We start from the raw sequence: 12,749 nt of genomic DNA, 5'->3' as shown, positions 1-12,749 counted from the left end.
TTAAAATTATATCTTTTCCTCTAAAATAAGATTCTCGACAAGCATATATTTTAAAATACCCAATCTAACAATTTTAAGTTTGTGAGAATAAGGCTTAAGTTTTGCCTTTTCTCTATTTCCCTAAATATATTTTAAGGAAACCGGTTGAAATGTTTTCTGAGAAGAGGGGTTAATACATGGATAATTCCAGGAATTTTTGAGCAGGTGTTAGGCATTTTTAAAGAAAGACAAATAAAATATAATTAGACAGTAGACTTCCAAACTATAATCATTTCCAAAGATAGACCACACAGCTAAAAATGGAAAATACATATTTCCAAATGTCATAATACTGTTTAAAGAGCAAGAAAAAGAAAACTAACTATTCCCACATTCGTATGGTTGAATGCCGATCAACAGCTGATAGGCCTATCAAAACACAGATAAAAATTTAAAAAAAAAGAGAGGAGACAGGAACTCAGCCTTCACACCCACCATCACCAATGTAGCATAAATCTGAGGTAAGATTTTTGTGTGAACTAATAATTCTTTTATTTTTCTCACCAAAACATGCATATGATATAATTTAAGGGAAAAGATAATTATAAGAATAAAGATAAAGCAAAGCTTATTTAAGTCTTATCACTTTCGCAACTGCAATAGGAAGGACAAATACTACCAGGAAGCATACCTGTGGCAGGGCTGAATTGAGCTGTCGCTGGAGGGAATCTCTGTCATAGATGACATCCTGCAGTCTTTGCTGAGCAAGTGACAGGCTTTCTTGGGTCTCCCGAAGGGTGTCTAGAAGACGGTCCCTTTCATCTAGCATATTCACCATCAGCTGCTCAAAATGGGAGTCCGAGTCCGAGCCACTGCTTTGGGACCCCCTTTGGCTCATTGGGGTGTCCTCATTAATCGTAGGCATCACTTCACACATCATTGCTTAAAGGAAGTAAAGGGGAGGGAAGTCTTAGTAAAGAAACAGTCATTAACCTAATTGTCTCTTTTTTTTCCCCCTACCCCCGTCCCAACTTCAACCACACTAAATATTTTGAACTCAATGAAATATGATTCATTGACTTCCTGTAATCTATATCCTTCCTCTTTTACTGGTAATGTATAAAGCTTCTACCTACAAAATATAGGTTGGTTTCACCTACTTCTCAAAGATTCGTGGGGTTTTTTTCATGACTTATTCCTCCAATTCAATTCAGAGTAATACATTATTCAACATACTAGTTGATCACCTTTCTACCCCTGTAAGTTGACAAATCTCTTACAGAAAATACCACCATCTTACCCTTATTTGTTATATTTTAAAAGCAAGCACAGTGTCTGGCACTTCATGGGTAGGAAGAAAATGATTTTTGAATGACTTCAGTAATTGAATGAATTAATGTTCACCCTTGAATTTAGGGAATCTATAAATAATTAAATATTTATTTTATATAATAATCAGTTTTTAAATTTTTTTCAGATTTTATCAACAGGTTTTTTTCTTACCAACTAGTTGAAAGTTTCTTGACTTTACAACTCCCATTTTATCACTTTTATGGGCTCTCTGACTAAATTGTTAAGGTGATCTACACAGAATAGATAAAGTGATATTGACTACATTGAATATAAACTTTAGGAAATAGACTGAGGTGCATAAGTTGGCTTAGGTTATTATACTTTTAGTTACCCTTAATATTCTTTTGTTTCCTGTGAACTGCATTGTCTGTTTTCCATTGAAACAATATAAACTAACACTCAATATTCCAGAAAACAGAAACCATAAATTACATTAGCTAATGTAGTTACTTCACATCTCAGCTGTTAATCACAAACTTCCAGTCATGAAATAAATGAACTATTTTTTAAATCACTTATTAACTTGATTTATAACAGACAACAGATTTTAAGATGCAACACTGATCTACTGTATGGCATTTTAAAGATCGGAAATTATCGCATTTTTTCTTTTATCTTCTATCTTACGTTCAAGAAAGAATCAAACCCATCTCAATTTCAGTTGTTGTACTGAGGCCAGAAGCTATTAATTAGAGGGCTTGGTTTTGCAGAAGGCTGATGTGGAGAAATGCTGGTTTGGCTGTTGATCCTGAAGCATTCTTTGGTTTTATAATGCAAGGTCAATTCATTTTTCTGCCTATATATTCCTGTCCCTAGGGAAAATATTTCTGGTGATATAGTCAAACAAAATGTCAAGACCTAACAGCTCAATAGTTAATTACTATTATGTGATTCTTCAAATAAATTGGGTTATTGAAGAGATAAATTCAATTATCTGAATGATCCTGGGAGGCCCCACTGAAAACTAGGAGAAACTTTTTAAAAGATAAGAAGAAAGTATTTTATTACTGATATCCTATGTAAAATAAAAGGGGGGTGTATGAATTTTAGGATAATTTAAGATAATACTTTGAATTATTGCTCATCACTCAAAACACTGGGCTACCTGAAGGCAAATATTTGACTTGCTAATCACCCTAAATAGGTAACAGAATAGATATGTAAGATGTATTTAAATGCACATGCAAGTGTGCATGCATGCATGTACACACACACACACACAGACATACACACACATTGTTACTGTCGCTAACCCCCTAATGAGGAAAAGAGAGCATATTTTTTGTATTTTTCTCAATTTGAATTTTATTTAAACATTATCACAAAGCTGGAAAAAGGAGACTCTTTTCTAACTGCTATACGTTTTCTTTACATTAATTGAAAAGGAATTAGGAAAAAAACGTTCTAACACATTGGAATATTAAAAACAATTAGTTCTCATGCCATGCATGAGAATCTACACACTGAACAGCTGTGTCATTCTGAGAAATCATTACCAAGAGCCAATGTGTTTCTTTTTACATTTAAGGTTAAAACAAAGTAGTGGGAGAGGAAATGATAGCACTAACAATTTGTGCCAAAACACTTGCAAGGCTTACATCTTGGGGTTACTTAAACATTCTTAAATCTCTATTTTAAGTCATATCCCTCTTGGAAAAAAGCCATTAGCACATCTTCACTCTGAATTGCTTATAAAAAAGTTTAAATTCCAAGGAAAAGCATAACTGCAGTGATTACCTCAGTTACAATTTCCTTCTGAATACAGGACCCTAATTCTAGCAAAGGCATGTTGCCACCATGAGATAATAAACATTCACAAACTTTAGGTTCTCATATCAGTATAAAAGCTGGTCTCCCATTTAGTCAGTCCAAAGACGCTATGGTGAAAGGCAGCTTAGGGACTTAGGGTCTTAGTCTATTAATTCTACACTCAACTTGATTCAATTCCACTCCTGCAGCATTGGAACCAGAACAAGTCACATCACCTCTCAAAACTTCAGTTTTCTCTTCTGTAGTGATATGAACCCATGGTTTTATTTTTTAAAAAGCCCATTGTAAGCCTCCAATAGAATACCTGACTGAGATCACACAGTAAAATTTAAAGGGCAATTACAAATACAAGTATTTATTTAATTTATAAGGTGACCAGCATTCACCTTGGCAGAAAGAATATTGTGACTTTATGATTCATTCTGATCCCATGCCTAAAGTTTTAATTCCAGTGAGTACTCTGAACTCTCCAAATCCAACTAGGAAAAATCAAAGTTATTAAATGCTAAAGTTACTTGGGAAATAAAATGAATTCATCTGTTTTTTTTCTTTACCAACAGTCAAATGAAATGAGTTAAAGTCTTCTCATCAAAACTAGGAGGAAAAAAATTTTCTACAAAAAATAAAGGTCACTTTCATGAACTAGCTTAGTTCTTGCATTAGAATGTGGATTCTAATATAAATTACAAACTAGTTGTATAACCCTGAAGATAGAGTATAACCTATTTCTTAAATGCATATTTAGATATTAAAATCAATTAAAAATCTATATTCAAGGGGCGCCTGGGTGGCTCAGTGGGTTGAGCCTCTGCCTTCAGCTCAGGTCATGATCTCAGGGTCTCTGGGATCGAGCCCCTTATCGGGCTCTCTGCTTGGCAGGGAGCCTGCTTCCTCCCCTCTCTGGCTGCTGCTCTGCCTACTTGTAATCTCTCTCTCTCTCTCTCTCTATCTGTAAAAAAGAAAAAAAAATTAAAAAAAAATCTATATTCAATGTTCAACACCCTCTCATAGAATGGACAACATCTGAAGTAACTTCAGATGTTCAGAGGCGATTTGCCTTCTATCTACTCCATCCTCATAGGCCACTTTTAACTTTCACAATTTTCAGTATTAAAAATTGTATTGTATCACATAATTCCTGAAAAACCAGGAAGGACATCCTAAGAGCTACTTTGATATTTGCCTTTCTGGCACCCCTCCCCAAAGTCAATTGGATATATGAATTGTTATCCTTTTCTAAATGTTGCTGGGGTTTTTTTTTTTCCATTAAATTACTGAAGGTTTTAAGACCTAGTTAGAAATATTGTTTATTTTGTTGTGAAAGGAAAAAAAAATAATAAAATATCTGGTTGGTTTAATTATCCTGGTGCTTAAATTTAGCTTGAAGAATCTGATACCAGGAAAACCAACTCCCTTACTCTTAGCACATAACCTTGACTATCTTCCAAATCTCTCAGATTTCAAAATAAAAGTTTTGAATGCCCGCTGGAGTCGTCACCCAAGGGCTTTCAAGATCCAATGTGTTTCTTAGCAATATATGCCTCGGAAGCAGTACCTATTCAGATACGATAGTGTCACAAAAGGCTTTTTTTCTGTCAATGAATCACTTCATAGAAGCAGATCCCTGGGATTTAGACCCTCCTACAGGCAAAGATGCAATTATCCCCGGTAGTTAGTTTCCTCTTCAAAGATTGAGTCTTAAGAACCAACCCAGCTCCACCTCAGTTAACCCACAAGGAGTAATTCGGTGAGAGAAATCCTAGCCATTGTCTGATTACATTACATGAATATTCCTCCTCCTATTTAACTCTTTGAAATCCCCTGTCTTCAGGAAATATTAGTATCACCTCTAATGGAAGCATTTTGCACTTTCTTTACAGATGGCCAAGAGCCAGCTCTAGCCACAGGGCTGGACAGTTCTCTCTCAGCCACACCCCCACCCCACCACCACCCTGAAGTTGACTTAATAATTTCCACACCAGGATTCTTTATCTCTCACCCAAAAAGAGAGAGCCAAGTAGGGAGGAGGTGGAGAAATAGGAAAAGGGAGGGGACGGGGGTGGAAAGCAAAAAGGTACGGAGCAGTCTCCTGCAAGGAGGAATTTGCATCTCATCTTCCCTGGGGGCGGGGTGGGGCCGGGGAGGAGGGGGGTGGGAAAAAAAAATAAAGCGGAAGGGAACCCTTGTAACTCAAACACAGTTTCTGTACCTAATGTCTGTAATTTCGGGTCCTGCTTCTTCAATTGATCAATGACAACCGCAGTCTCAGGCTTGACGAGAGGGGAAGCTCACACCCGGCACTCCTGGACCATTTCCCTAGCAACCGGAGGAGAAAGGCAGCTTAGACACTCGCGTGCCCCGGCGCCCTCCCGCAACGTGCCCCGGCTGGGTGGCGTGGCAGCAACCCGGCATCTTCCCGCGGCTCCGTCAGCAGCCAAAAGGAGAAGCGTCCATCGGAAAAATGGCATATTACAAATTTTGCTTTGGGAAGCAGAGCTCGGTTCAGACCATTGTCAAAAGGAGGAGAGGGGGAGGCGGCTCTTAAAGCAGTAGCGACCCCTTTGCCCGAGCAGCTTCGACTCCCCGCGTGCAGCTGGAGACCCGGGGCGGGGAGCCGGGAGCTGGGGACCCGGTTTGACTTACAGAAACTTAACCAAGCGACGCTGCTCCCCCTCCGCGCCCAGGCCACCTAGAGGGTGTCCCTGCGAACGGGAGCTTTGGGGAAAGGCGTGAGGAGCATCTGGAAGGGAAGTTCTCCCCCCAGTTCCCCTCCCGGAGCCCCTCCGGAGTTCATGGCTAACGTCGGGAGTTGGCAAGCTACAGGGAAGCGAGTCCCCGGAGATGCGGGAAGCACGACCAGTCCTCTCCTGGCCCCCAGACTATTTCTGCGCTAGGGCGTCTCACTGAACTCAAAAGAGGCGCCTTTCTCCGGAAAGGCAAGCAGTCGGCCCCCCACACCCAGTTTCTCCTCCCAGCCTCTTTGCGAGCCTCGCCGCTTGCATCAGTCGGCCGGAGGAACCAACCTGCTGGGAGCCGGTGCGGACGCTACAGCATCTTCTCGCCTCACTTGCCTCGTGCTGTGGCTGCTGCTGCTCCTCCTCCTCCGTCTCTCCCCCTCCTCCTCCTTGGCAGCCGCCACCTCCTCTTCCTCTGGAACAAGGGCTTCCCCTGGAAGCTGCTGCAGTGGTTTCCACCGGCCCTTAAATAAATTCTGAAGTAATCACGTCTTTGCTCTCCTCCTCACGCACACGCGCTCGCGGATACACACGACTCGCTCCAAGCCGCTCCCGGGCTGCTGGCGCTGGCGCTGGTCCCAGTGCCCCCTGAGAAGCCAAGGGCTGGGGATGGGCAGGTGTGGGCAGGGGAAAGGCTCTTCCTTGTCTGGGCTTCCCCCGCGCAATGGTCTCTACAGGAAAGCGTGTGTTGGCCCCTGCTGGGGGAAGGCGAATGAATGCGTTTGGGCACCTTCTGGCTCACTGGCCTTCCCGTGCTTGTCATTTCTTTAAGCAGCTTCCTGCTCCCAGGACCAGGACATGGTAGTCATGGTTGACCTGAGTCAAGCTAGGGTGTGGTGGCATCTGTCACTTCTCGCTACCTCTCCAGCTCCTCTCCCTTCACTGCTTTGGCGATAAGGATTGTATGTTTAGTACTCCCTGCCCTAGTAAATTTCAGCTTTGAGCAAAGTCTGGTTTCTAGAACGCGTTCCAGTTCCCCCTATATCTCCACATCCCTTTACCTATGCTTTCCTTTTGCCGCTACTGTCCATTCACAACAGACCCATCCCACCAGGTATAGGGAGAAGGCAGGAGACAAAATCAGTACCTAAACAAAAAGGAAATTTTCAGTGATGGAAATTAGTATATCCTAGTTTTAGTGAACAGGAAGAGGGTATGGAAGAGGGAACTGGGAGAAGGATTAAACATTAGGTTGAATATGGGGGTTAACTCAAGTATCTTGCGGTAGCAATGCAAGAGATCCAAAGGCGTATGTCATTTTTGGTTAACACAAAGAGTCCGAAGCTAACTAAAGAAATAGTATTCAAATACCAGCTCACTTAATTAAGTACAATATTTAGGAAACAGAATCTTTTTCTTCTGAAGTAGACTTTAATGCAGTTAGCAACTCCAGAGTGGAATGTGTGAGGCCACGCTCATGTATCCCGCCCCCCACCCCCCGGACTGTTATTCAAATTCTGCTTCACAACATAATCCTATAAGAATTAAGTATAAGAATAATTAGATGATTCATTAGATGCCTACTGGAGCATTAGTTCTCAGATATAGAGTGCATACAGATTACCAATGGATCTTGTTAAATTGCAGATTCTAATTCACTAGGGCTGGGGTAAACCCTGAGATTCTGTATTTCTAACAACTACCAGATAGGACCACACTTTGAGTAGGGTTTAAACCACTCTATCAACCTACCATTTGATGTGGCTTAACTACTCTTAACTACAGAAAACTCATGAACTCATGAGACAGCCCAGTCCATTTTAGATAGGAATAATTTAATAATAGCTTTTGCATATTAATCAGATATCAGTCCTCTTTTAACTGTCACTCTCTGGAATTGCCCAGAAAACATAAAATGTCCTTTATACATGAGAAAACCTCCTATGTCAAATAATAGTTAATATGTCTCTCTGCAGAAGAATTCCTTCCTTATTAAACCTTGGTTCTGATTTCCTTAGTAAACAACACTTACCAAGGACAGCTTCAGATGTTGTTACCATTTCCAAGAAGTGTGTTGATTTTCCTGACTCCCATTCACACATCAAATAAAAGTTTTAATTTAACGATAATCCCCACATGTGGCTGACACGCAGTTAAAGGATACTTGGTAGTTGATATCACAGAAAGAAGAATTTGGTAATGGAAGGCAGGAAATAATCATGAGTAAAAATATTTTATTATTTTTAAAAGATTTTTATTTATTTGTTTTACAGAGAGAGACAGTGAGAGAGAGAGAGAGAGAGCACACAAGAAGTGGGAATGGGAGGGGGAGAAGCAGGCTTCCAGATGAGCAGGGAGCCCAATGAGGGACTTGATCCCAGGACCCTGCATCATGATCTGAGTCGTAGACAGACACGTAACAGCTGAGACAACCAGGCACCCCTAAAAATATTTTAGTAAGAAGAGATAGTCTCCATGGTTATTCTCAACTTAGAAACTATACATTTTCCTTTTCTCACCACTAACATCACTACAAAAAATACTACTAATAATAACATTTTCTACTAAAAGTGAGGGACATTTTTAAGCAGCAATTTTGCAGAGGGCATTACATTAACTCATTCATATGAGTAAAGAGGACTCACCCTTACACCAGTTCTTCTAGATTAATGGCCCTCAGATTTGACATGTAAGAGAATCTCCAGAAGGCTTGTTACAACATAGATTTCTGAAATCCATTCCAAGAGTTTCAGATTCAGTAGGTCTGTTGTGGGACCAGAGAAATTTCATTTCTATAAGTTCCCACGAAATGGCATACTGCTAGATCAGGAATCCCCCTTTAAGAACCACTGCTTAAATATAATCTGAAGCTTTTTGGGAACCAAATATGTACAGATCCAGAAAAACAATTAATATTATTCATTCAAGGCAAAAAGTCTCTCAAACAAATAAAAAAACAATTAATATGCTAAATTATAATCTGTTCCTACTGGTTTTTAATAACCAACAACCAATGATTAAGATGAGATATGCTTTCCTCTTAGTCAAATAGGTTTAGGAAGAGGTAGTGAAAACCATCTCTTTCATTAGTCTTAGTGCCTTACATCAGTGAAAGGATTTGGTCCGTGGAGGGTATACACTGTTATTAACCACACTTACTAATGCTCCTTCTACACATTTTATTTCAGATATTTGTCTATATACTGCCTTAGGTGCAGGGTGTCATACATCTACTCTTTAGTAATAATGAAAAGTGCTTATTTTATTAAAATCAAGGATGATTTTGTTTGTAAAGATTAAGTTACTGAGAGCAAGCGCAAAAGAAGCATGGGCCGTGACAGTAACAAAGATTTAGTAAGTAAGAGTAATTTATCTTTTAAGTTCAAGGATAATATGGGTGCAAAAAGAAAGCAAATAATATGAATTTCAATAGATATGTTGATCTCAATATCACCTCATTTCAACTATATACTCATTATGAAAATACTTTGCCTATATTCACAACAGTTTAGCATTGTTAAAACAATTAAATGATATTTTCTGCATTTATGCTTACTGTTGAATTTAAATTTCAAGATGGACTTGGACAGAAAATAGAGGTAATTCTCATCACACATTTTACCTTTAGTTTTACAGGAATGTGAATCTTATTTTATTTCATTAAAGAAGGTCACTCAATACCATTACGTTGTATTATTTAGAAAAAGCAACAAAACAACCCCAAATACATAATGACTCAAACGAAATTGAAGTAGTTTTCACTTTCTCAATATTCCAGGGTGAGAATCGATCAGTGGTCTTTCTTTCACACAGTAATTTAGGCACCTTTCTTATTTGGGCCCTGCTATCTCCTTGGGATTTTCCTCCAGACAGCAAAAGGAAAAAGACAGAATGCAGGAACTATACCAGCTTCTAAAATCTTTGGTCCAGAGGTAACACATACTTTTTTCAAATTCCACTGCTGAGAGCAACTCACATGGCAATATCCAATTAGAAGAGAAGCTGGGAAAGTAGTCTAGCCTTGAGGCTGGAAGAAGAATAAAGAGGCTTTTGGTAAAAACTTTTTCAGTTTCTCCCACATATTGTTTGTGAAAGTGATAATGGAAATAAAAGGTATGTAGAAAATATGCTATGTTTAAATTTTGGGGGGGCACCTGGCTCAGGTGGCTCAGTGGGTTAAGCCTCTGCCTTCAGCTCAGGTCATGATCTCAGGGTCTGGGATCGAGCCCCAAATCTGGCTCTCTGTTCAGCGGGGAGCCTGCTTCCTCCTCTCTCTCTGCCTGCCTCTCTGCCTACTTGTGATCTCTCTCTGTCAAATTAAAAACAAAAACAAAAACAAAAAAAAACTTTAATTTTTTTAATGCATGGAATGTAATTAATTGAAATCAATTGTCATAAAATGAATATCCAGTTTGAACACAAATAGTAAGCATTGTTTATTATGTAGGTTTCATGTTCCTTGTTATATTAATGCTACACATGACTCTTCTTACCTGTCTAAAATGCAAACTACAGAATATGAGAGCTGTACTAAGTACATTGTTGCTGACTCTTATGCCTCCATACAAATGTATAAGCACCAATTCTCACAAGATACATTTTGGGGGAAAGACTACATTAGTCAGCCTTTGTCTATGCATTTACATGGGATTACTGCTAAATGTACCAATTTGAAAAACAGTCACTGAGATTTCAGCTCAGAACTAAGTACATCTTAGTGTTGGAGAAGGGCAAAAACTGTTATTGTCTGAAGTCAAAATGTAACAAGAGAAGACAAGTTCCAGAGAATTTTATTTTGCATCACACAGTGCTATCTGACATCAAATCTAAGAGCAATAAATTAAAATAGTAATGACTTCAGAAATGCTTTTCTCTGTTTAAAAGGAAAAGTAACATTTTGTAGGAAAAAATCTTTTATGTTCCTCTTTAGACCACTATGAGATACCATATCAAGAGCAAAGAAACATCCTAAATATATTCAGCAGTGTTTTTCACCAAGAGAAGAGATTTATTCTAATATAAATCCTCATAATAAAGGTTTTCATTTTTGTTTCTGCTCAAATTCAGGGAGTCTTACTTTACCATTTAAGAATCAAGGAATTTTATACTGGGAATGCTAATCTAACTCCAATCTTTTTTTTTTTTTAATTTAAATTCAATTAGCCAACATATCCATCATTAGTTTCAGATGTAGAGTTCAATAATTCATCAGTTGCATATAACACCCAGTGCTCACCTAAATCCAATCCAACAGGTGAGTAAAATAAAACTCTTTAGTATTAAGTCCTGGGTTTTCCAACGCAAGCACCTGAAGAAGCTAGGCATGTACTGTTCGACTCGCGATATCTACTTGTTAACTTCTTGTATCAGATATAAATCCTTCAGAATTTGACTCAACTTACTTCTGATTACCTAACTACCTTGTTTACTGACATCACTGATACCAATCTAATTCTTTGAATCAGTTGGCAACATAAATAAACTGGATGGAGTGAGCCCAGTAATTACTCTGTACTTTGGGTGAGAAATCCTTGGGAAATAAATCACCAACATGAAAACTTTTCCTTAATGTTTCATTCAAAGACATGTGCAAGCAATCCTGGATAGTAAATTAAACACTGAAAATAACTTATATGGGTAATCCTTGTTTTGGATATAGTTTTAAGATTCATAGAGTAATGAAGAATACAAATGTATGGTTTAGAAAGACTATGTACAGAAAACAGCATCTTCGATATTAAGTTAATAAGAAAAATTTAGTAACAAGAAGTCCTAGAGAGTTGAAGTTTGTATAAAACTCTCTTCAAAATGGCAGTTGTATATAATGTTGTTAGTGGTTTGGCTCTTGTCTCCTGTTCAGTCTGAAATGGGGTGGAATCACATTAGTACAGTACGAGTGTGGAGGGGTGAGATGTGGAAGGGAGGTCAAGACCAGGTGGAGAAATGGTGAGTGTTCTGGCATTTGCTAATGAGTAAAAAAAGTAGTAAAACTTAAAACAATGATCATTTTCTTATTTATCATGGTATCACTGGGTCAAGAATTTGGGAAGTTCTTGCCTAGGAAGTTCTCACTTAGAATCTCTCATGTGGTTGAAATGTGACAGTGGCTAGACTTGAAGAGTAGAACCATTAAAGCAGTGGGGGGTGACCTGGGAGATACCTCTTGCTCTCTACTTCTCCTTTACTTGCCACCCCCATTTTGTAGTCTTATGGCTTCTACATGTGGTATTGCTAAATGGGATAGTTTGGATTTCCTCACACTATGGCAGCCTAAGGGCAGTCGGATATCATAGCAGAAGTCAAAGGCAGGTAGTGAAGAAGGCAGAAGCGGAAGCTGCTTCTCTTTTTATGACCTAGCTTTGGAAGTCAAATAGTGTCACTTCCAACATATTTCATTATTGGACACCAGTCACAAGCCCACTTGATTTCAAGGGAAAGAAACATAGACCCTCACCTCTCAATGGGAGGAGCATCAAAATCACATGGTAAGAAAAATACTATAGAAGCCTTTTTTTAGCAAATACAATCAGCCACAGTTGGCTACTTTTGTGACATGTACGTTTGCTATTGAAAGTATTCTATTATTGGGGCACCTGGGTGGCTCAGTGGATTAAGCCGCTGTCTTCGGCTCAGGTCATGATCTCAGGGTCCTGGGATCGAGCCCCTCATCGGGCTCTCTGCTCAGCAGGAGCCTGCTTCCTCCTCTCTCTCTGCCTGCCTCTCTGCCTACTTGTGATCTCTCTCTCTGTCAAATAAATAAAATAAAATCTTAAAAAAAAATAAAGATGAAAGTATTCTATTATTGGGGCACCTGGGTGGCTCAGTGGGTTAAGCCTCTGCCTTCAGCTCAGGTCATGATCTCAGGGTCCTGGGATCCAGCCCCGCATCTGGCTCTCTGCTCAGCGGGGAGCCTGCTTTCCTCTCTCTCTGCCTGCCTGCTTCTCTGCCTCCTTGTGATCTCTCACTCTGTCA

General features: G+C 39.3%; 1 protein-coding gene across 14 annotated transcripts in view; it reads right to left on the bottom strand.

The window, feature by feature from the left end:
* The window catches only part of PPFIA2 (PTPRF interacting protein alpha 2), a 498,399-nt gene extending 492,224 nt beyond the window's left edge, over positions 1-6,175 (bottom strand). For 7 of the 14 annotated variants that reach the window (XM_046013270.1, XM_046013268.1, XM_046013267.1 and 4 more), the window contains exons 1-2: positions 5,312-5,529; positions 671-921 (exon numbers count right to left, since the gene is read on the bottom strand). In XM_046013270.1, coding sequence (XP_045869226.1) covers positions 671-919 — 249 coding nt within the window. In that variant the 5' untranslated portion in view covers positions 920-921; positions 5,312-5,529. Of the gene's footprint in view, positions 1-670; positions 922-5,311; positions 5,530-6,125 lie in introns of those variants that run through there. The other 7 variants (XM_046013273.1, XM_046013274.1, XM_046013276.1 and 4 more) reach the window with 2 other exon arrangements.
* Between the last annotated feature and the right edge of the window lie 6,574 nt (positions 6,176-12,749).

Source organism: Meles meles, chromosome 7 (genome assembly GCF_922984935.1).
Source record: "Meles meles chromosome 7, mMelMel3.1 paternal haplotype, whole genome shotgun sequence".
Classification (NCBI taxonomy): Eukaryota; Metazoa; Chordata; class Mammalia; order Carnivora; family Mustelidae; genus Meles; species Meles meles.
This window is presented reverse-complemented; position numbering and strand designations above follow the sequence as displayed.